At 49.2% G+C, this 24567-nt stretch overlaps 1 protein-coding gene across 6 annotated transcripts in view; it reads left to right on the plus strand.

Annotated features, from left to right (window-relative positions):
* Positions 1 to 24567, plus strand: part of LOC140396227 (FYVE, RhoGEF and PH domain-containing protein 4-like) — a 431975-nt gene that overhangs the window by 333354 nt on the left and 74054 nt on the right. For all 6 annotated transcript variants that reach the window (XM_072484548.1, XM_072484550.1, XM_072484553.1 and 3 more), the window contains 2 exons: positions 11005 to 11161; positions 13220 to 13358. In XM_072484548.1, the coding sequence (XP_072340649.1) occupies positions 11005 to 11161; positions 13220 to 13358 (296 nt within the window). The remainder of the gene's footprint in view (positions 1 to 11004; positions 11162 to 13219; positions 13359 to 24567) is intronic.

Raw genomic sequence — 24567 nt, forward strand, 5'->3', positions numbered from 1 at the left:
GTTGTGGGGATAGGGTGGAGGTGTTGACCTTGGGTAGGGTGCTCTTTCCAAGGGCCAGTGCAGACTCGATGGGCCGAATGGCCCCCTTCGGCACTGTAAATTCTATGATTCTATGAAAAGGCTCATCCTTACCCTGCAGATGCTGCTGGAAAAGGTACCTCTCGAAGCTCTCATTGACTGAAGTGAGTCTCCACGCTGAAGTGTTCCTCGAACTTTAGAAGCACCGTCTTATATTTAGAACATAGAACATAGAACATTACAGCGCAGTACAGGCCCTTCGGCCCTCGATGTTGCGCCGAACTGTGAAACCACTCTAAAGCCCATCTACACTATTCCCTTCTTGTCCATATGTCTATCCAATGACCATTTGAATGTCCTTAGTGTTGGCGAGTCCACTACTGTTGCAGGCAGGGCATTCCACGCCCTTACTACTCTCTGAGTAAAGAACCCACCTCTGACATCTGTCTTATATCTATCTCCCCTCAATTTAAAGCTATGTCCCCTCGTGCTAGACATCACCATCCGAGGAAAAAGGCTCTCACTGTCCACCCTATCCAATCCTCTGATCATCTTGTATGCCTCAATTAAGTCACCTCTTAACCTTCTTCTCTCTAACGAAAACAGCCTCAAGTCCCTCAGCCTTTCCTCATAAGATCTTCCCTCCGTACCAGGCAACATTCTGGTAAATCTCCTCTGCACCCTTTCCAATGCTTCCACATCCTTCCTATAATGCGGCGACCAGAATTGCACGCAATACTCCAAATGCGGCAGCACCAGAGTGTTGTATAGCTGCAACATGACCTCATGGCTCCTAAACTCAATCCCTCTACCAATAAAAGCTAACACACCGTACGTCTTCTTAACAACCCTCTCAACCTGGGTGGCAACTTTCAGGGATCTATGTACATGGACACCGAGATCTCTCTGCTCATCCACACTGCCAAGAATCTTACCATTAGCCCAGTACTCTGTCTTCCTGTTATTCCTTCCAAAATGAATCACCTCACACTTTTCTGCATTAAACTCCATTTGCCACCTCTCAGCCCAGCACTGCAGCTTACCTATGTCCCTCTGTAACTTGTGACATCCTTCCGCACTGTCCACAACTCCACCGACTTTAGTGTCATCTGCAAATTTACTCACCCATCCTTCTACTCCCTCCTCCAGGTCATTTATAAAAACGGCAAACAGCAGTAGCCCCAAAACAGATCCTTGTGGTACACCACTAGTAACTGGACTCCTGTTTGAACATTTCCCATTAGCCACCACCCTTTGTCTTCTTCCAGCGAGCCAATTTCTGATCCAAACTGCTAAATCACCCTGAATCCCATGCCTCCGTATTTTCTGCAGTAGCCTACCATGGGGAACCTTATCAAACGCTTTACTGAAATCCATATACACCACATCAACTGCTTTACCCTCATCCACCTGTTTGGTCACCTTCTCAAAGAACTCTATAAGGTTTGTGAGGCACGACCTACCCTTCACAAAACCGTTTTAGTCTTGTCCTCGCCTTCTGCGAATGCCAGGGAGTTGTAGATGTGGATGGCGTGTTGCCCCGCCGTGGAGAGGAGGAGTGCAATCTTCCTGGTGTCCGATGCATTCTCCCTGTCTGGCTTCTAGGAAAAGCTGGAAGCGCTGTTTAAACAGCTTCCAGTTGATGCCAAGATTTCCAGCGATTCGGAGCGGCTGCGGCGGGCTGATGTTTTCCATGGAGCAGGATGGCGGATTTCTGAAAGGGTGCAGGTAGATCTCACAGTCGCTGGTTAACTTCCACTACTGGTATCATGTCGTGTTGGGTGTTCCGATGCACAAATGATCCAACACGGCTGTAGATGGTACAACTCTGTTTTATTGTCTTAAAAAATGACAACTACTAACTGCTGGTTTAGGTTCGTGCTTCACCAGCTAACCTGTGGACCCAGCCCTATCACTATCTTGGTGAGGCACTCAGCACATGGTGTATGTCTGAATGGCACGCTGTGAGCTCTGTGCTCTGAGCTATCTCCTGGTAGAATGAGCAGGAACTGTGGTGTTCCCTGTTTTATAGTGCGTGTGCTCTCACTGGTGATTGGCTGCGATGTTGTGTGTGTGTGTTGGTTGGTCCAACTACCTGTCCATCAGTGTGTGTGTGATTGCACCATGATATGCTGATGTGGATATCATGACATGTACCTATAACCACGTTGACTATAGAGGTTTAAGAAGGCAGCTCACCAACACATTTTCAAGGCCAATTTAAAGGAGCGTTTTTACTGAAGGAAACAGTTATGAAAGATAAGTATTATTTCAGTGACTTAATGGTAATTACAAGGCAAGACAACATTGGGAGCACAAATTGGTGTTAGATATGTCAAATGGTTGAGTGCATAATTTGCATAAAAGGCAAAAAATGTTATTAAAGTTAGACTGCATTACTTGCCCTTGACAACGTTCTAATGAAAGAGGTTGCTTGCTTAGGTCAGTTGTACCCCAAAACTCCAATCACCCAAGAAACCTTTGTATGACCTATTTTTACCCTGTTATAAACATGTTCAGTGTTATTAGTTTGTACGACTGCAAGATTCTTTGTGTCCCTCAATAATCTGGAATGCACCTTTATTTTTGTACTGTATTTTGGTAAATGGTGATGAGACTTAGGGGTGGATTCTCCATTGCCTGACGCCAGTACCGGGTTTCTTGATCTGGCAGAGAATCGAGTGTCCGCCTTAAAACGGGACTAGCATCGGGTGCCGATCTCGTTCCGATGCTCCGGTCCCCCGCTGGTGGCGGCAGCGCGATGCACACCCTGCGCCCGTGGGAAGATGCAAATTGGTCCTTTGCACCCACTTGCATCCGATTAACCAGCTGGAAGCCTAATTTTTCAGCCCCCCCCCAACCCGATAATGCTCCCGGCCTCTCGGCCGGGATTCACGCGGGTGTGAATTGGTGCAGGTATTTTGAAGCATGGCTGTGACACGGTGGACCCCGGAGTGGGTCAAGGGGGTCAGTTCATAACAGAGATGCCAAAGTCTATTGGTAGCCCCCTCTCCTGCCCCCACAATGCAAATCCAGAACTCCCACCCAACCACCCCCTCATTAGACCACCGCCAGAGACCACTCCCCATCAAACTCTTCCCCCCCCCCCCACTTCCTCTTTTTCTCAGCAGAAAGCACTTAGCTGCTTTTGGTACTATACAAGTACTTATTTTCTCTAGCCTTTTTATCCAGCTCAATGGCCCTCCGTTTTTCATTGAAGTTTCAATTTCTTTAAAGATGCGTTGCATACGTGTCCCCCCAAGTTGTAAATCTGGATGGATTAATACACATTGTAAATATGTTGTCTAATGTAATTCTATCCTGATTATAATGCATGTGTATATATGGAATAACATTAATCTGGGTGTGTCAAGGGACAAAATAAAAACATTTGGAGCTGGAATGAGCTTCTTCAGCAGCTCAGGGTTTACTTTCTAGTGGTAGAATCTCATTCCAACCTTATTTAGAAACCTTAATGTTGAAGTTAACAAGAAATGAAAACAATAAATAATTGATTATTCCCATATCCCCAATGTACATTTGTGAGGGAAGCAATATTTTTGTCTGTGTGTTCTTGCAAGTTGGTGCCTGTGGGGATGACCTTTGGTTGACTGTAGATTGTAACATTTAAAGTACAGAATGTACCACGGTTAATAAATTATCCAGCCTCAGAGCAGGGGCAGACCCTGGTTGGGAAATCATAGAATCACAGAATTTACAGTGCAGAAGGAGGCCATTCAGCCCCTCGAGTCTGCACCAGTCCTTGGAAAGAGCACCCTACCCAAGCCCACACCTCCACCCCATCCCATAGCCAGCAACCCCACCGAACCTTTTTGGACACTAAGGGCAATTTAACATGGCCAATCCACCTAATGCACATCTTTGGACTGTGGGAGGAAACCGGAGCACCCGGAGGAAACCCACGCAGACACTGGGAGAACGTGCAGACTCCACACAAACAGTGAGTCAAGCCGGGAATCAAACCTAGAACCTGTGAAGCAACCGTGCTAACCACTGTGCTACTGTGCCGCCCTTGATTAACAGGTCGCACAGATCAGTTCAAGTGGCAGAGTGAACAACAGCCCATAATGAGCATGCAAAGAGGAGACTTGGCTCCATGCATCTGAAGTGGTGCTGCTCTAGCTCCGTGCTGTTGAGTGCACAGCAGCCTCTGGTGACCAGTGTTTGCTCCGATGACTCCAGAGCTGGAGGAGGCAGCAGGAGGTTAGTAAGCTGTCTGCTGATGGGGAGATTGGAGCTAAGAGAAGCCCAGGGCAGGTATCGACCCAGTGAAGCAGAAGTGAACTGTCATAATATACATCCGTACATTATGGTGCAATCACATACACACACTGATGGACATGCAGTAGGACCAACCAGCAGACATAACATCACAGCCAATCACCAGTGAGAGCACAAGCACTATAAAGACAGTGGACAGGAGAGTTCCCGCTCATTGTAGTAGCAGCCAGCTCAGAGCACAGAGCTCACAGCCTGCATCACAGACATTCACCGTGTGCTGAGTGCCTCACCATAACTAGTGATAGGAAAGGGTCCACAGTTAAGCTGGTATTGCTTATACCCACGTTTACAGTATGTTAGCATAGTTGAACAGTTCATAAAATAACGTTACACCACTTCCAGCATTGTTAGCTTGTTTGTGAACCAGAACACCCAACACGACATGAACAACAGCCTTTGGCCCCGTGTAGCTGACCATTGGGGCTCAGAGAAACCTTTGGGGAGCAGTATAAGCTCAGTGAAGCTGAGGTGCCCGTGTCTACTCCGTGAAACTAGACAGCTGGGGGGCAAAGGAAAGGCCCTGAGCAGTAGGGTTCTGCTCACAGTAAGTCGGGGGATTGAATCATGCCGGTAACTAGCTGCTGGGGTGGATCCAGCAGGAGGCAGTCTCGGGAGAGAAGATTGAGCGATTGGGAGGTGAGCAGTTGGTGGGGCAGCGTGTGTTGGCAAGGAGGTTGAGGAAAATCAGAGGCTAGCCCTTTGAAAGAAAGGTGCTGGAATCCCTCAGGAGGAAGGCAGAGCTGCGACTCATTGACATCTAGGTGGTTTGCTGGGAAAATTCACATGATCTGTCTGCCATTTAGCGTGAATTTTGTGGTGTGTACAACGCAGTTTGCACTTTAATTCGTTTTCATCTCATGTTAATTCTGGATGGTAGAGCATAGTGTTGACTGTTTATTTTGCTGACTTTTGTGTAGTAAAACGTCTTCTGTTCATTTAGAACTTGCAGAATCTTGTGGCTTTATTCCTATCATAAATACTCGGGATTTCACATTTTCTCTACTTAACAAAAAAAAGTTCATTTGTGCATAACCGGATCATAACAACATTTGGGGGTTTGGCCTGCGATTGTAACATCTTCAACAAAATGATGCACAGCTTTACATTTCTCATTATCCTTGTTACAATTTTTTAGTCACAAGGCTCACAGCTCATCAACTTTATTCCAAAATTGTGCTATGTCCCTTTGAATCTCTCCGTTTTCTGTAACAAAATGCAGCAGAATACAATTTTAGACTTGTTAAAAATAATTTAACGGGGGGGGGGGGGTGAGAGTCCCTCCAATCCGGCTGATAACGTGGAACGTGAGGGGCCTGAACGGACCGGTGAAGAGGGCTCGAGTGTTCGCGCACTTGAAGGGACTGAAGGCAGACGTGGCTATGCTCCAAGAGACACACCTGAAGGTGGCGGACCAGGTCAGGTTAAGAAAGGGATGGGTAGGACAGGTATTTCACTCGGGACTGGACGCAAAAAATAGAGGGGTGGCAATTCTGGTGGGAAACCATGTGTCATTTGAGGCCAAGACTATCGTAGCGGATAATGGAGGGAGATATGTGATGGTGAGTGGTAGGTTGCAAGGGACGTGGGTGGTGTTGGTAAATGTATACGCCCCGAACTGGGATGATGCTGGATTTATGAAGCGCATGTTGGGGCGCATTCCGGACCTGGAGGTAGGAGGACTGATAATGGGAGGGGACTTCAATACAGTGCTGGACCCAGCACTGGACCGCTCCAGATCAAGGATGGGAAGGAGGCCGGCGGCGGCCAAGGTACTTAGGGGGTTTATGGATCAGATGGGGGGAGTGGACCCATGGAGGTTTGCAAGACCGCAGGCCAGGGAATTTTCTTTTTTCTCCCACGTGCATAAGGCTTACTCCCGGATAGATTTCTTTGTTCTGGGCAGGGCGCTCATCCCGAGAGTGGAGGGGACGGAGTATTCGGCCATAGCCGTTTCGGACCATGCCCCGCACTAGGTGGAACTGGAGCTGGGAGAGGAGAGGGACCAACGCCCGCTGTGGCGGTTGGATGTGGGACTGTTGGCAGATGAGGTGGTGTGTGGGAAGGTGAGGGGGTGTATTGAAAGGTACTTGGAGGCCAACGACAACGGGGAGGTGCGAGTGGGGGTGGTATGGGAGGCGGTGATCAGGGGAGAGCTGATCTCCATCAGGGCTCATAGGGAGAAGATAGAGGGAATGGAAAGGGAGAGGTTAGTGGGGGAGATCTTGCGAGTGAACAGGAGATACGCAGAGGACCCGGAGGAACGATTACTTGGGGAAAGGCGACGGCTCCAGACGGAGTTTGACCTGCTGACCACGGGCAAGGCGGAGGCACAGTGGAGGAAGGCGCAAGGGGCGACTTACGAGTACGGAGAAAAGGCTAGTCGGATGCTGGCGCACCAGCTCCGTAAGAGGGCGGCAGCGAGGGAAGTAGGGAGAATCAAAGATGGAAGGGGAGCCACGGTTCGAAGTGCAACAAAAATAAATAAGGTATTCAAGGACTTCTATGAAGAGCTGTACAGATTCCAGCTCCCAGGGGGGGGAAGGGGGGATGAGGCGATTCCTGGACCAGCTGGGGTTCCCGAGGGTGGAGGAGCAGGAGGCGGTTGGTTTGGGGGCACCAATTGGGTTGGAGGAGTTGAGTAAGGGTTTGGGGAGCATGCAGGCGGGGAAGGCCCTGGGGCCGGACGGGTTCCCGGTGGAATTCTATAAAAAATATGTGGACCTGCTGGCCCCGCTACTAGTGAGGACCTTCAACGAGGCAAGAGAGGAGAGAACCCTGCCCCAGACAATGTCGGAGGCGACAATCTCCTTGATTCTAAAGCGAGACAAGGATCCACTGCAATGTGGATCGTACAGGCCGATTTCGCTCCTCAATGTGGATGCTAAGTTATTGGCGAAGGTACTGGCCACTAGGATTGAGGACTGTGTCCCGGGGGTGATTCACGAGGACCAAACGGGATTCGTAAAGGGCAGGCAGTTAAATACCAATGTGCGGCGGCTCTTAAACGTGATAACGATGACATCGGAGGAGGGAGAGGCGGAGATAGTGGCAACTATGGACGCGGAAAAAGCCTTTGACCGAGTAGAGTGGGAGTACCTCTGGGAGATATTGCGCAGGTTTGGGTTCAGGGGAGGGTTTATTAGATGGGTGAAGCTCCTTTACAGCGCCCCGGTGGCGAGCGTACTGACGAACCGGCGGAGGTCGGAGTACTTTCGGCTGTACCGAGGGGCGAGACAGGGGTGCCCCCTGTCCCCCCTGTTGTTTGCATTGGCGATCGAACCCTTGGCCATATCACTTAGGGAGTCTCAGAAATGGAGGGGGATAGTCCGCGGGGGAGAGGAGCATCGGGTATTGCTATATGCGGATAACCTGCTGCTATACGTGGCGGAGCCAATGGAGGGGATGGTGGAGGTCATGCAGACTCTGAAGGAGTTTGGAGAGTTCTCGGGCTACAAGCTTAATGTAGAGAAGAGTGAGCTTTTTGTATTACAGGCAGGGGACCAAGAAAGAGGGATAGGGGACCTACTGCTGAGGAGGGCGGAGAGGAGTTTTCGGTATCTGGGGATCCAGATAGCCAGAAGTTGGGGGGCCCTACATAAACTGAATTTGACGAGGGTGGTGGAGCAAATGAAGGAGGATTTTAAAAGATGGGACATGCTCCCGCTCTCGTTGGTGGGTAGGGTGCAGTCGGTCAAAATGGTGGTCCTTCCGAGGTTTTTGTTCGTGTTTCAGTGCCTCCCCATGGTGATCACCAAGGGCTTTTTCAAGATTGTAGGTAGGAGTATTATGGGGTATGTGCGGGCAAATAAGACCCCGAGGGTTAGGAGAGGGTTCTTGGAACGCAACAGGGACCGAGGAGGGTTGGCTTTGCCAAACCTAGAGAGTTACTACTGGGCAGCAAACGTGGCAATGATCCGCAAGTGGGTCATGGAGGGAGAGGGGGCGGCATGGAAGAGGATGGAGATGGCGTCCTGTAAAGGAACGAGCTTGGGGGCGCTGGTGACGGCACCGCTGCCGCTCTCGCCGACAAGGTACACCACGAGCCCGGTGGTGGCGGCAACACTAAAGATCTGGGGCCAGTGGAGAAGTCACAAGGGTGCAATGGGAGCATCGGTGTGATCCCCGATCAGGGGTAACCACCGGTTTGTCCCGGGGAAGATGGATGGGGGGTTCCAAGGCTGGCATCGTGCGGGGATAAGAAGAATGGGGGACCTGTTCATTGACGGGACATTTGCGAGCCATGGGGCACTGGAGGAGAAATTTGAGTTATCCCCGGTAAATGCATTTAGATATATGCAGGTGAGGGCTTTTGTGAGGCGACAGGTGAGGGAATTTTTGTTGCTCACAGCACAAGAAGTTCAAGATAGGGTGATCTCGGGGGCATGGGTCGGGGAGGGCAAGGTGTCGGAAATATACCAAGAGATGAAAGAAGAGGGGGAAGCGCTAGTAGAAGAATTGAAAGGTAAATGGGAGGAGGAGCTGGGGGAGGAGACTGAGGAAGGGCTATGGGCGGATGCCCTGGGTAGGGTTAATACCTCCTCCTCCTGTGCCAGGCTCAGTCTGATACAATTTAAGGTGGTTCACAGAGCGCATTTGACGAGGGCGAGGCTGAGTAGGTTCTTTGGGGTAGAGGATAGATGTGAAAGATGTTCAGGGAGCCCGGCGAACCATGTCCATATGTTTTGGTCATGCCCGGCATTGGAGGGGTTCTGGAGAGGTGTGGCAGGAGTAATATCCCAGGTGGTGAAAGTCCGGGTCAAGCCAAGCTGGGGACTAGCAATATTTGGAGTAGTGGATGAGCCGGGAGTGCAGGAGGCGAAAGAGGTCGGAATTCTGGCCTTTGCGTCCCTAGTAGCCCGGCGAAGGGTCTTGCTATTGTGGAAGGAGGCGAAGCCCCCTAGCCTGGAGTCCTGGATTAACGACATGGCGGGGTTCATAAAATTGGAGAGAATTAAGTTTGCTTTGAGAGGGTCTGCACAGGGGTTTTACAGGAGGTGGCAACCGTTCCTAGAATATCTCGCGGAGTGTTAGAAGAAGGTCGATCAGTAGCAGCTGCAACCCTGGGGGGGGGGAGGGGAACGAGAGATTGTTTGAGGGGATGGACGAGCGGGAGATAGCATGGAGGGTGGGGGGAAACGGTACGTGCGGCCAAGAGCCAGTGTATAAAGCTATGTAAATATACCATCTTGCCTTGTATATATCTTGCTCAGGGAGATTTTGCGTTATTTTGTTACGGGGGGCGGGGCGGTGGGGGTTACTGTTTGTAAGGGGAAAAATTGTGTTGTTAAAAAACCTTAATAAAAAAATATTTTTTTAAAAAGAATTTAACATTTAAATGTATTAATAGAAAATGTTCATATTTTTCTTGTTAGTTTTGGGAAATTTGTATTTCAGATTGAAAAATCCCGCCCTTGCTATGCATGCACTTTTATTTGAGTTCCAGAGACTGTGGGCGGGATTCTCCGAGCCCCGCGCCCGCCGGAGAATCGCTGCAACTGCGCCACGCCATCCCGACACCGGCACGCGATTCTCCAGGGAGCGGAGAATCGGCACCATTTGTGTTGCCGCGTTTGGCACGGCGCCAGTTGCGGACCACTGTCCGCGGCCGGGCCGCCGATTCTCCGGCCTTGATAGGCCGAGCGGCTGCACGGAAACGGCAGAGTCCCGCCGGCGCCGTCCACACCTCGCAGCTGGCAGGAACTCTGATCGCAGGGTCGAGGGGCGGCCTGTGGGGGCGGGGGGGGGATGAGGGCTCCTTCACCATGGGCGGCCTCCGCCGGCCTCTCCTGCCCCCGCCCTATTTTGTTACCCGGCCGGCCCCTGAACCCCCACGCCTTGTTGCGTCGGGGCCGGCACGTTGAGGAAGTCCCCCACGCATACGCGGGTTGGCGTGGCGCCCAGTTGGCACCGGGTAGGGAAGCTGGAGCTGCGTGAACTGCTCCAGCACCTTGCTGGCCCCCTGTAGGGGCCAGAATCGGTAGTGCCCGCGCTGTTTTCACGCCGTCGTGAATCGCGACGGCGTTCACGATGATGTGGATACTCTGCCTCCATTCCGGAGAATCCCGCGCACTGTGTTTTATGGAACTATACTTGACTTCCTTAACAGATTACTTCAACATTAATTTTAGTCACTAATTCTTCCAAGAATTTTTTTCAAACATGGACCTATAATTTCCCTTCCCGTTTTGCATAATAAGGTACGAATAGTGACCTTTGTGTCACTCTTACTCTTACATAGCTTTTGCACCTTTTTAATAAGCATTCAAATTAATAATTTTGGAAATAGAGAATGAAACATAGAAAACAGGAGCAGGAGTAGGCCATTCGGCCTTCCGAGCCTGCTCCGCCATTCAGCATAATCTTTGCTGATCCTCAGAACATGTAGCACTTCCTCAGTACTGGGACTGTCAGACCAGAACTTTGTGCTCAAGTCCTGGACTGGGACTTGAACTTACAACCTTCTGTCTCAGAGATGAAATTGGAACCAAGTGAGCCACAGCTGGGATTACAACCTTGAAATCTCTGTGCGATCACTTTGCATAAGGTACACTGTTGAATTTCTAAGTGGTTTTCTTTAAGAATTTACTGCTCGGGGAATCTAGAGCACCAAAGCACGTGCTAACATCTCATGACACAACGCATTGGAGGTCCAGTGTATGTAATCACTCAATTTACCTTCTGTAGGAATACTACACCGCAGATAGGAGATATTTTGCAGAAATTAACGCCATTTCTGAAGATGTACGGCGAGTATGTGAAGAACTTTGAAATGGCCATGGGGCTACTGAAAACGTGGATGAGCAGATCACCACAGTTCAAAGCCATTGTCGAGGAAATTCAGGTAACCAGCAATGATGATGCAAATTTATAATTGCAGGCATGAAGAATATCTTCTTCAGGTAAAACTCTGATATTTAGACATTGTCTCCTTGACATTTAATGTAAAGTGAATAGAAACATGCAATTATAATGTCAGACATCTAATGCAGCATTTGAGCTTGTGGCAGATCCTGAAGTGGAAACGTTTAGACAATTTAATGCGCCCCAACGGAACAATTCACTTGTGTACATACTTTATGGTACATGTTGTCATAACAGCAACACAAATTTGTTATGCTTTGGATGTTTCACGAGTCACCATGAGAAAAATGGATACTACTCTGGGAAGAGAGTGATTAGGATAAGGGACCGAAAGATAAATCGAAGAGCGAGGATTTGAGTTCTTGAATTTTTAAAAGGTTGAAGGACAAAGCTTAAGAGAGCAAGTCTGGGGCAATCAAAAATCGCACCAACCCGATTGCAAAGGCCAACGGTGAAGAGAGATGTTGGAATTAGAGCAATGGAACAATTTATAGAAGAATATATGGAAGAAGGTTACAAAATAAGGCCATAAAGGGATTTAGGATGAGAGCAAGATTTTGATTTTAATGTTTTCTTGGGTAATTTTTGGTTGTTTGGTTGAAAGGGTGCCTCGATCTCTAAGTGAGCTTGTGGGTCCCCCACACTACCTGACTATGGTCACTAACCCCCCCCCCCCCCCCCCCCCCCCCACCCCCCAAAGTGAGGACACCCTGTCTTGGAATCCCTGAGGTCCCCCTCTACAGGCCACCCCACACCCCCTTACAGGCCCCCTCCTTCCAGGATTCCCAGCCGTCATCCCCCCAAACCTTCCAGAGGCCCCTACATACCACATATGCACACCCTCTCCCCCACCCTTCATACCACTCTTCCACCCTCCTTTCATAGGCATGGCCCCCACTGCCCCTGAGACTTGGCAGTGCCACCCTGGCACTTGGACAACCTTGCACTGCTACCCTGGAATCTGGGCAATGCTCCTGCCAGCTTGGTAGTGCCAGGCTACCTGCGTTCCAGGGGAAGGACCACCCTGCACCATCCCTGACCACCCGGGGACATCCGATAGCCCGGGACCCCCCGCTCCCCCACCTGCCCGGGTGCCATTCCGCCTGGTCCATGTTTGTGTGGACCAGTGCTGAACGGGCCCGGCTGTGGCCTCGCTGGGGAGGCCGGTAGATCGCAGGAGGCCAGGTAAGCTCACCGGAGTCAGTTTAAAATTAACTTTGGCACGCGCCATTTGATCCCGCCCCTTTTGGCTGAGCTTCTGACTTCCAATGTTTCCCGGAAGTTGGGTAGATCCGACAAGGCGTGAAGGCTGCCTGGAAACCCGCAAGAGGCCTCTCCCGGGATCTCTCGGCCACACTGCACTCAAGCGAGAGCGCAACGTGGCCGGTGGATCATGCCCTGTATCTTTATAGCAGAATTTTAGTCAGTTTAGAACTTGTGAAAGTGTAGGACAGGAAACCAGCAAAAAATTTGGAACTGACATACATGTATAAGGCATTCCTTGGTGGAATGGAAGGGTGAAATTCAGTGGCCTTCATAATGGATATGACTTGGGTGTTAAAGCTCATCTTGGGGCTCAAGAGAAGACCAAGATCAAGAACAGACTTGTTCAGCCTGAGAATATGGCCAGAGCAGATAATCAAGTCAATAGCGAGGGAGTAGATTTTGTGACAGGCTGAAGGTAATGATTTCCCTCTCCATTCTTTACTCTGTGGTGGGATTTTCCAGTTCCAGGAAATTTCCAGGTTGACAAGATGTTCCGCTTGATAAATGTTCTTCCCCCCCCCCCCCACCCCAGCACAACGTGATTCATGTCAGTGGAGGTGACCTGCCATTAGCTAGTGGTGGGATGTTCTAGTCGTGCCGCTGTCCTGTCCAGGGAACCTGTGGCGGCAGGACCGGTCAGAAAAACCCGCCTGTTATATCAACAACGTATTTTCAAACAAATGGAGCTAATTAATTTTAGTTTGGGTGATATCTTTTTGCTATTTTTTTCTGAAATTTGTACACTTTGATAATGCTTGTGTCTGTTTTTCAGAAACAAGAGATCTGTGGTTCCCTCACAATACAACATCACATGTTAGAACCTGTCCAACGAATTCCTCGCTATGAGATGCTCCTGAAAGATTATTTGAAGAAACTACCACAGGATTCCTCAGACAGGAAAGATGCAGAGAGTAAGGAAAACCTCTGAATTATTTTGAAATTGGTTCAATACCAATTTTTTAGGGTGTGAATCGATCAGATCAGAATAATGCTTCAGAGCACTTAACAAAGACGAAGCTACAATAAACCTCAAACAATTTTAATACTTCTTTGCATTTTCTTTTCTCCTTTGATATATTCTGTTCATCATCACCTCAAGAGAATGTGATGACTCTGAATTACAATGGAAAGCTATCATCCCTTTGCAAAGTTGCTTGTAATGCAGATCCAAGTTATGTTGGGAATTGTGCACTAGACAGAACCAAATTTAGGATTAACATGCATGAGAGCTTTATTCATTACAATATTTCTTGCAGTATACCCGTCATGGAACTGATTACAAAGCAATACTTATCCTACATGAATTTGTAGCGTTATAGAAGCAGAAGCATAAATGTCCCTGCATATAGTGATTTCTCTTATTCTGTGTCTTAAAGTAGGAAAGCAAGGTGTGGGGGGGGGGGGGGGGGGGGGGAGGGGAGGGGGGGGCGGGGGTGGAGAGGTGCAGAGGGGGAATTCCAGAGCTTGGATATATTTTTAATATCCTTTTTATTGGAATGTGGATGCCGCTGAGGGAATTCCAGAGCTTGGATATATTTTTAATATCCTTTTTATTGGAATGTGGATGCCGCTGACCAGGCCAACTTGTGTTGCTCATCCCTAATTACCCACAACAAGATGGTGGCGAGCCTCCTTCTCAAACCGCTACAGTCCATATGGTGCAGGTACACCCAGAGTGTTGCTAGGAAGGGAGTCCGAGGAAGAAATTATGGTGAAATTATGATTGGGAATGTACAGCATTTCCTGTGAATGATATTCATAACCTCTATTGGAAGCAGTTTTCAAGGAAATCTTAAACTTTAAGCCTTAGGGGCTTGGTAAAAAGGCTAGGTGTTATAGCCAAGTTTCGAAAGTGATGCTATTTCTGCATTCAGCAGTGCTGGGTAGTCTGAAAGCAACCAGAATTTATAATAAAAGGCTTTCAAAATGGAAGATTTTTAGTCACGTGGCATTGATACGGAGTGGGAGGCAATTAGTAGTCTGTTCACATTAACAAAGTAGCTTCCATGTCCCAGGATCAAAACTATCGACGTACAACAGAGGCAGATTCCTTGTGCATAATCCATTTTGGGAGCTCCCCTGTGTAACCTGGCAGTTCTGATGACAGAGGTCTCAGGTTTTATTGTCCTTGCTGTTTTGGGGTGAGTCCTGACAACGGCAGGGGCATTGTATCACAAGGCTGTGGTCGTTGTAATCCACTTTCAGAAGCTTCCAGAAATTTGACCAATTTGCTATTCTAAAAGTCTTTGGCAGCCATTTTTAAAGTCCAACAATATCCATTTTTAAATGACAGTACAGTTTTTAACAATTTATAATATTCTCATGTCTGCTCCGCATGACATTTATTATTGAATCTGCTTCAACTATCCTTTAAGGCAGTATGTTCAAAATCATAACTATCTGCAGTTACTTAACACTTTTTGACTTCTCGCTGGTCTTTTTTCTCAATATCCTTGTATATATGTCCTCTAGTTAGATTCTTTTGATACTGAAAATATTTTCTCCTTAATTAATCTATTAAAACCCTTCATGATTTGGAACACCTTATTAAATTTCCCCCTAACCTGCTCTGCTCTAAGGAGAACAGCAATGCAAGAAGAATGTTCCCAATAGTGGGGATGTCCAGAACCAGGAGTCACAGTTTGACGATACAGGGACAGAGATGAGAAAAAATCTCTTCACCCAGAGAGTGGTCAGTCTGTAGAATTCACTACCACAGAAAGTAGTTGAGGCCAAAATATTGTATGTCTTCAAGAAGCAGTTAGATATAACACCTGGGGCGAAGGGGATCAAAGGATATCGGGGAAGGGGGATCAAGCTTGGGTTGGGTGATCAGCCATGATCAAAATGAATGACAGAGCAGGCTCGAAGGGCCGAATGGCCTACTCCTATTTTCTATGTTTTTAACCCCAGCTTTTCTGGTCTCTGAACAGGATTGAAGTTGCTGGTTCCGATCTCTGCAGCCTCTCTAAGGCCTTCCTAAAGCTTAGTTCCACATCCGTTCTTTTTGTTTTTCCCCATCATCAAGTACCTGTCCAACTCCCTTTTAAAAATTATTTATGAAATCAGCTTCCACAATCTTTTTGGTTCAAGTATTTCAGATCCCTAAAATTAAAGTGTGACTCAGCTCTGCTCCAATCTTTTCCCAATGATTTTGAATTAATTATTGATCCACTCACCAGATCCACTCTTTATTTAACCAATCAAACCTCTCATCTTTCAACCTCTATGAGATTACTTCTTAACTTTCTCTATGCCGACTATCTCGCGGAGCGTTAGAGGAAGGTTGGTCAACAGCAGCAGCAACCTTTGGGGCGGGGGGGGGGACGTCCTGGGAGGGGGTGGGGAAAGGGGGGACTGCCTGGGAGGGTGGATGAGCAAGAGATAACATGAAGGATTGGGGAGGCTGGCACGTACGGGTGAGGGCCAGTGTACAAAGCTGTGTAGATATGTCATTTTGCCATGTATATATCTTGCTCTGCGCGATTTCTCAGTTTTTTTTGTTACGAGGGTGGGGGGGGTTATTGTTTGTAAGGGAGAAAAATTGTGTTAAAAAACTGTAAGAAATATATTTTTAAAAAATAACTTCCTCTATGCCAAGGGGAATAAGTCTCCCATCCCTGGTAACATAATAAACCATTTCTTTTTTTAAAAATATATTTTATTGAAAATTTTCGATCACAATTTTTTCCCCTTACACATCAAACATAAGAAAAAGAAAATTTAACAGTACATGTAACATAGTAACCACAGTCTAATAACAAGTAGCTAACCAACATGGTAAACTAATCATTTAACATAAAATAAAACTTCCCCCCCCCCCCCCCCCTGGGTTGCTGCTGCTGGTCATCTATCTTCCCTCTAGCGTTCCCCTAGGTAGTCGAGGAATGGCTGCCACCGCCTGGTGAACTCTTGAGCCGATCCTCTCAGCACAAACTTCATCTGCTCCAGTTTTATGAACCCCGCCATATCGTTTATCCAAGCCTCCAGTCCGGGGGGCTTCGCTTCCTTCCACATGAGTAAAATCCTACGCCGGACTACTAGGGACGCAAAGGCCACGACATTCCCCAGGGCAGCTTATACTTTTCCTCCAACGCACTCAAGCTCGCAAACATCCCGTCTATAAATAAATCTCCCACCCTCCTAATTCCCAACTGGTGCCAGCTCTGGAATCCTCCATCCATTTTCCCTGGGGCAAACCTATGGTTGTTCCTGATTGGGGACTCCACCAGGGCTCCCAGCACACCTCCCTGTCGCCTCCATTGTCCCCAGATATTTAATGTTGCCGCCACCACTGGGTTCGTGGTAAATTTATTTGGTGAGAGCGGTAGCGGCGCCGTCACCAACGCCTCTAGACTCGTCCCTTTACAGGACTTTCTCTCCAGTCTTTTCCACGCCGCTCCCTCTCCCTCCATCATCCACTTACGGATCATCGCCACATTGGCGGCCCAATAGTAGTCGCCCAAATTCGGCAGCGCCAGTCCCCCTCTGTCTCTGCTACGTTGTAGGAACCCCCTCCTTACCCTCGGGACTTTCCCTGCCCACACGAAGCTCGTGATGCTCCTGTCTATTTTTTAAAAAAAGGCTTTAGTAATTAGTATAGGGAGACATTGGAACACAAATAGGAACCTCGGGAGGACCGTCATCTTAATTGCCTGCACTCTGCCCGCCAATGACAGCGGCTGCATGTCCCACCTCTTGAAGTCCTCTTCCATTTGTTCTACCAATCGTGTCAGATTAAGTCTGTGCAAGGTTCCCCAGCTCCTGGCGATCTGAATATAATAATAAACCATTTCTAACATTTGTACATCTTGCTGATTGATCAGATAATCTGTTTTATTTATGTCTTTTGAGGGATAAATGTGGTCAGTACACTACTAATAAGGCAGCACTTTCTCCTCTACTGCTCCCAGACTAGGTCCAGACAATAGTTCTGCCAACGGGGGTCAATTCTTCACATGTGAACCAAGTTAACATTGGAAGAGACACACTCATATGTGCACACCAGCAGAGGTTATTGGATGGAGATGGAAAACAAATGTAGTTGATTTTCTTGGAAAGTATTGAGCCTATAACCTGTGGTGATGTGCATCACTGTAAATACATGTAAGCTAGGCAGACACTAGAGGGAGCACCAGAAACATCACACACACACACTCAACCAATAGATAAGTTAGATAGGAGGCGACCAATGGACATTCACGATACACAAGGAGGTGACACGACCACAGGGGGGCATTACACCAACCCATACATAAAGGACACCACACACATGATCAGCCCCTTTTGGCCAGTGGAGACAGTCAGTGAGGAGAGGCACAGGGTTGATTCATTATCACACCCACCACGTGGAAGACAGCAGCTGGTTAGTCAGTTTAGGTAGCTATAATAGGATTAGCAGTAGTGTCGAACTCAAGTTATAAAAGTGTACATAGTGTAAATAAATGAGTTGAAGTTATTCACACGTCTCGACCTTCCTTGACAAATGCAACACAAGGAAGCCACTTAAGTTACAAAGGAAACATAACAAAACAGAACCCTTCACCTATTTGTTTCACCGATGCAGCTTTGTATCAATCCACATGATGCTACTATTAACATTTTTGATACTTGTATGCATCAGTGCTTTAGCAAAGCAACAAAGTTTATAAATTAGGAAAGCAGAATGATAAAATATTTGCAAATAAATAATTTATCTGTTCAAATAATGTTGAATTATAGTGATGCTTCCAGCTGATTTCTTTATTATTAATTCACTGTTTGTGGGAGTCACTGGCAGGACCAATATTTATTGCTCATCCCAAATTCCCCTCAACTGAGTGGCTTGATGGACTTCAGTGGCATTATGTAGGGGGAAGACGAGGTGTCTCCCGCTAGAGTACTGCACTCTCTGCCCTTTTCTCTTAGTCTCAGGGGTATTTTCTCTTGAAAACCCACAAAATTAATAGGATCAGGATCCTATATGATTAAAATGCCCAGGAAAGCCAGGGGGAAAAAGGCACACAGTAGAAGTTTGTAGATGGAAACGGAGGCCTCTCAGAGCTCGTGGGCAGAAAAGATGGCGGAGTCAGGCTCTCTGTCTCCGGCCGCTCCACTAACTGCTGAGGTGCTTTCAAGTACCTTGGCGAAAGAATTCGATAAGCACTGTGTCGGAGGACCTCATCCAAATTGCTCTGGAGAAGTCCAACTAACCTTGAGCGCCCATGGAGCCAAGATAAAATACATGGAGACGCAGTGATCAGATTGCCTCACTGGAAGCGGAGATGTCACTGGTGGCCGAAGCGAATTAATCGTTGAAGGCCAAGGTAAATGATTTAGAGTATCGGTCCAGAAGGTAAAATGTTCGAATTGTGGGGCTGCCAGAGAGGATGGCAGGCCCAACACCCTCGGAGTACGTTGCAGAGATGTTCAGTAAGGTGCTGGGGGAAGGTGGATTCACATCCCCTCCTGACCGAGCCCTCTGTACATTCCAACAGAGGCCTCATCCTTAAGATCTACCGCAAGTGGCATGGGCAGCATGGTAGCAGAAGTGGCTAGCACTGTGGCTTCACAGCGCCAGGGTCCCAGGTTCGATTTCCCGCTGGGTCACTGTCTGTGCGGAGTCTGCACGTTCTCCCCGTGTCTGCGTGGGTTTCCTCCAGGTGCTCCGGTTTCCTCCCACAGTCCAAAGAAGTGCATGTTAGGTGGATTGGCCATGCTAAATTGCCCTTAGTGTCCAAAAAGGTTAGGAGGGGTTATTGGGTTACGGGGATAGGGTGGAAGTGAGGGCTTAAGTGGGTCGGTGCAGACCTCGATGGGCCAAATGGCCTCCTTCTACACTGTATGTTCTATGTAAGTTTTGTAACTTCAAAGAGAACGAGCGGGTTCTGAGACAGGCGGGAGAGCATCGTGACTTCAAATGGGAAAACCGCACCACGACATAGGAACAGAGCTGGTGAAGAAGAGGGCTGTGTTCAACAAAAACAAGGTCGCCCTGTACAAATTTGTCCAATTTGGTGTGGTGTACCCAGTGGTTAAGAGTGACTTTCAAAGGAAAGGACTATTTATTTGACGCACTGGGAGAGGTGGACTCCTTTGTTAAGAAACTAGGATTCGGTGTGATTGAGTTTCTTGGGTGTTGGGAATGAGCATGCTGAATTGTTGGGGTTCCATGTTTATTTTTGCATTTTCCTGTTCTTGTAGCGGTTGATTTTTTTACTGTTTGGTCTTATGTTTGGGGTTTAGTTTCATGTGGGGTTCTGTTCTGATTGGAATGAAAATATATAGCTCCCTGTTGGAGCACAATGGTTCACGGGATTTTAGTATTTTGCTGGGTTATTTTAAACCATTTTTCTTCACTCTAGTTGGGAGCTTCCCTGTTAACCTAAGAGTTAGCAAATGGGAGTGGTGTTGAAAGGTTGACTGCAGCTCAGTATAGTAGTTTTTTAGATAATGAGCTTAGTTTCTTGTTTTGTTTAAGTTTGTAGATTTAGTTGGTTGTGTTCGCCTTGCTGCTCTCTGTATGTGTATTTGGGTGGGGTAGTATTCGAGGGCAGGGAAGAAGGGGGGCTGGAAAGGAGGTAGTTTGCTGGCAGTGACGGCAGATCGATCTTTGTTAAGCCTTGTGATTTGGTTTGGTGGCCATCTTGGGTGGGCCTTTTCTGTATATGTTGTGTAATCCCTCTCAGTGGAAATGGCTGACTTCGGATTGGGGGGGGGTGGGGAGAGGAATACACCCAATTTGTTTGGTCACCTGGAATGTCAGGGAGTTGAATGGCCCAGTGAAAAGGGCGAGGGTATTTGCTCACCTGAAGAGTTTAAATTCCGACGTGGTGTTTGATGCACGATCAATTGTACAAAGACTCGGGTTGGATACAACTGTGGCTTTATTGCAGTAAGATGTGTGGCCTCCCACAGCAGCTGGCGAAATGGCTGCTGAATAGAGGACACGCATATTTATACTCCTCCTACCGGGCGGAGCCAGCAGGCAGGGGCTACCAGCGAACCTGTAGTTCAGGTCCTACCTTACATCATCTAATACAGGTGTAACAGTGGTTTACCATATTCACTCCCTGTTAAAAATGAGTCCGGTGGGGGTGGTGGAGAACTATATACAGTAGTGAATTCATGTACAGTGTTTTATTAGGAGAGAAAAAAAAATGTCTTTTGAAAGTCCGGTGTCAGTTAGAGATTCAACCGGTCTGGTGCCTTGACGTTCCGCTGGGAGCGACGTAATGGTGGCGGCGATGTCGATGCTGGCCTGATGTCGGGTGACCCCGGGAGCGTGCCAAAATCCTCTTCATCCTCTTGCGTGGGCAGGGGAAGGAGGGATGGTCCTGGTGGGGTTAATGCTGGAGCGCCAGGGGAGGGGCTGGTGGCGCCGGGCCGGGGAAGTGTGTATGAGTGGAACCTGCTGGTGCCAGGTCCCTGAGGGAGACAGTATCTTGGCGGCCGTCGGGGTACGCCACATAGACATACTGGGGGTTGGCATGGAGCAAGTGCACCCTATCCACCAACGGGTCCGCCTTGTGGAGTCGGACGTGCCTAAGGCGCAGGACCGGTCCTGGAGGAGCGAGCCAAGTCAGGAGCGACACACCGGAAGTGGACTTCCTGGGGAAGGCAAAAAGACGTTCATGGGGTGTGTTATTCGTAGCGATGCAGTAGTGACCGGATGGAGTGTAGTGCATCAGGGAGGACCTCCTGCCAGCGAGAGGCTGCGAGGTTTCTGGACCGTAGGGCCAGTTGGACGGCCCTCTAAACCATCCCGTTCTCCCTCTCTACCTGCCCGTTTCCCCGGGGGTTATAGCTGGTCGTCCTGCTGGAGGCGATACCCCTGCTGAGCAGGAACTGACGCAGCTCATCACTCATGAATGAGGATCCCCTGTCACTGTGGATGTAGGCGGGGAAGCCGAACAGAGCGAAGATTGTGTTGAGGGCCTTGATGACGGTGGCAGACGTCATATCGGGGCAGGGGATGGCGAAGGGGAACCTGGCGTACTCATCGACCACACTGAGAATATACGTGTTACGGTCGGTGGAGAGGAGGGACCCTTTGAAATCCACGCTGAGCCGTTCAAAGGGGCGGGAGGCTTTCACCAGGCGCACACAGTCCCTGGTGACTGTCCGTACTTCCTCGACGGAGTAGGGCAGATTGCGAACCTTGACAAGATGGTACAACCGTGTGACCCCCAGGTGACAAAGGCTGTCGTGATTTTATAATTTTTGATCTTGCCCCGCTGCGTGGTGTTGAACATGAAGGCTACCGACCGTTGGTCAGTGAGGAGAGTGAATCTCCTGCCAGCCAGGTAATGCCTCCAATGCCGCACAGCTTCAACGATAGCTTGGGCCTCTTTGTCGACGGATGAGTGCAAAATTTCTGAGGCATGAAGGGTGCGGGAAAAGAATGCCACGGGTCTGCCTGCCTGGTTGGGGGTGGCGGCAAGTGCGACGTCTGATGCATCGCTTTCTACTTGGAAGGACAGTGTCTCATCTACTGCGTGCATCCCGGCCTTGGCTATATCAGCTCTGATACGGGCGAAGGCCTGTTGTGCCTCGGCTGTAAGGGGAAAGTGGGTGGACTGAATGAGTGGGCGGGCCTTGTCCGCGTAGTTTGGGACCCACTGGGCATAGCAGGAGAAGAACCCCAGCCTGCGTTTGAGGGCCTTGGGGCAGTGGGGGAGGGGAAGCTCCATGAGAGGGCGCATGCGGCCGGGATCAGTCCCCGGAACTCCGTTCTGGACCACATAGCCAGGGATGGCTAGGCGGGTTGTGCTGAACACGCACTTCTCCTTGTTATACGTGAGGTTGAGGAGAGTGGTGGTGCGGAGGAATTTAGCAAGGTTGGCATCGTGGTCCTGCTGATCATGGCCGCAGATGGTAACATTGTCTAGGTACGGAAAGGTGGCCCGCAAACCGTACCGGTCGACCATTCGATCCATCTCTCTATGGAAGACCGAGACCCAATTAGTGACGCCGAAGGGATCCCTGAGGAAGTGATAGAGACGACCGTCCGCCTCAAAAGCAGTGTATGGACCGTCCGATTTACAAATGGGGAGCTGGTGGTAGGCGGATTTTAGGTCTATCGTTGAGAAGACCCGGTACTGTGCAATCTGATTGACCATATCAGATATGCGTGGGAGGGGGTACGCGTTGAGCTGCGTGTACCGATTGATGGTCTGGCTGCAGTCCACGACCATTTGTGCTTCTCCCCAGTTTTAACGACTATCACTTGGGCTCTCCAGGGGCTGTTGCTGGTCTCGATGATGCCCTCCCGAAGCAGCCGCTGGACCTGAGACCTGATGAAGGTCTTGTCCTGGGTGCTGTACCGTCTGCTCCTGGTGGCAACGGGTTTGCAATCCGAAGTTAGATTGGCAACGAGGGAGGGTGGGTCTACCTTTAGGGTTGCGAGGCCGCACACAGTGAGGGGTGGTAGGGGCCCGCCGAATTTGAGGGTGAGGCTCTGAAGATTGCACTGGAAGTCTAGGACTAGTAGTAGTGCAGCGCAGAGATTAGGAAGGACGTAGAGACGGAAGCTGCTGAATTCTACGCCGTGGACCGTGAGAGTGACCGTGCAGAACCCGCGGATCGGGATCCGGAGGCCAGGGAGATTCTTTGATTAGAGGGATGGACCGTGAGGGAGCAGCGCCTTACCGTATCCGGGTGGATGAAGCTTTCGGTACTCCCTGAGTCCAGCAGGCAAGAGGTCACGTGGCCGTTGATTTTCACCATTTTCGAGGCGGTGGCCAGGTTGTGTGGACGAGACTGGTCGAGCGTCCTTGAGGCGAGCTGTGGTTGGTCGTTGCTGTCGTCCGAAGATGGAGAGCGTGGGGGGCCCAGGTCATGGAATGTTGTCGGCGTCCATGCCCCGTGGGGAAGACAAGATAGCGGCACCTGAAGATCCTGTGGGGGACAAAATGGCAGCACCCATGGGCCGCACGTTGCAGGGGGCTGGGCAAGATGGCGGCACCCATGGGCCACATGTTGCGGGGGCTGGACAAGATGGCGTGCCCAAGGGCAGCACGTGGACTGCGGGGGGAGGAGATGGCCACGCCCACAGGCCGCGCGTGGCTCGGGAGGTGAAGATAGCCGCGCCAACTGGTCGCGCCTGGCCCCGGGAGGTGAAGATGGCGGCCCCCACTGGCCGTGCATGGTCCGGGATGTAGATGGCGGCGCCCATTGTGTGTGGGTCAGGGGGGAGGGGGTGATAGCGGCGACTGCGTGGGCCTGGCACACCGCGGCAAAGTGGCCCTTTTTGCTGCAAGCCTTGCAAATGGCAGCACGGGCAGGTGGATTGACCACGCTAAATTGCCCCTTAATTGGAAGAAATTAATTGGGTATTCTAAAATTTAAAAGAAAAAAACAGGTTGTCCTCAGCGGGGTGATTATCTCATAAATTCATAAGATATAGGAGCATAATTAGGCCCATCACGTCTGCTCCACCATTCTATCATGGCTGATATGTTCCTCATCTGCTACCTACAATGTTACAGACCAAAAGCTGGATTGCAAAATCAGCCAGAGCATCTCCTCCCTGGAACACATGACCTAGGAGCGGGAGTAGGCCATTTAGCCTCCTGAGCCTAACATCCTCAATGTGATCATGGCTGATCCCATTGTGGCCTCAACTCCACCGTCCCGCCTGTTCTCTGTCATGATATGTAGACATGCACATAATGAGATACAGAAAGCCAGCTAATGAACACAGAGAACAGGACATAACCAATCAGCAGGCAGAACACTTGGGGGTGGATTCCCACTATAAAAGGTATGAGGCACTCACACTCCCCCTCTTTCCACTGGGGTCTTCTACAGAGTGAGTCAGGTGTATATATCATATAACACCTCCAGCACGTGGCTAAGAGCTAGTCTGGTTCAGTCAGACAGAGTAATCACACTTAGGTTAGCAGAGAGTCGAACTCTGAGAGAACTGTGCTAACTGTGTGACAGGTTCAATAAATCAAATTGAACTAACTTCAAGGTCTGGAGTATATTTCAGTTATAGCTGCATCCAGTTGCTGCCCGTGTTATCTCACGACATTCTCCATAACCCTTCAACCCATTACCAATTAAAAATCTGTCTAACTCCTCCTTACATTTACTCTCTGTCCCTGCATCCACCGCACTCTTGGGTAGCGAATTCCA

Source organism: Scyliorhinus torazame, chromosome 19 (assembly GCF_047496885.1).
Source record: "Scyliorhinus torazame isolate Kashiwa2021f chromosome 19, sScyTor2.1, whole genome shotgun sequence".
NCBI lineage: Eukaryota > Metazoa > Chordata > Chondrichthyes > Carcharhiniformes > Scyliorhinidae > Scyliorhinus > Scyliorhinus torazame.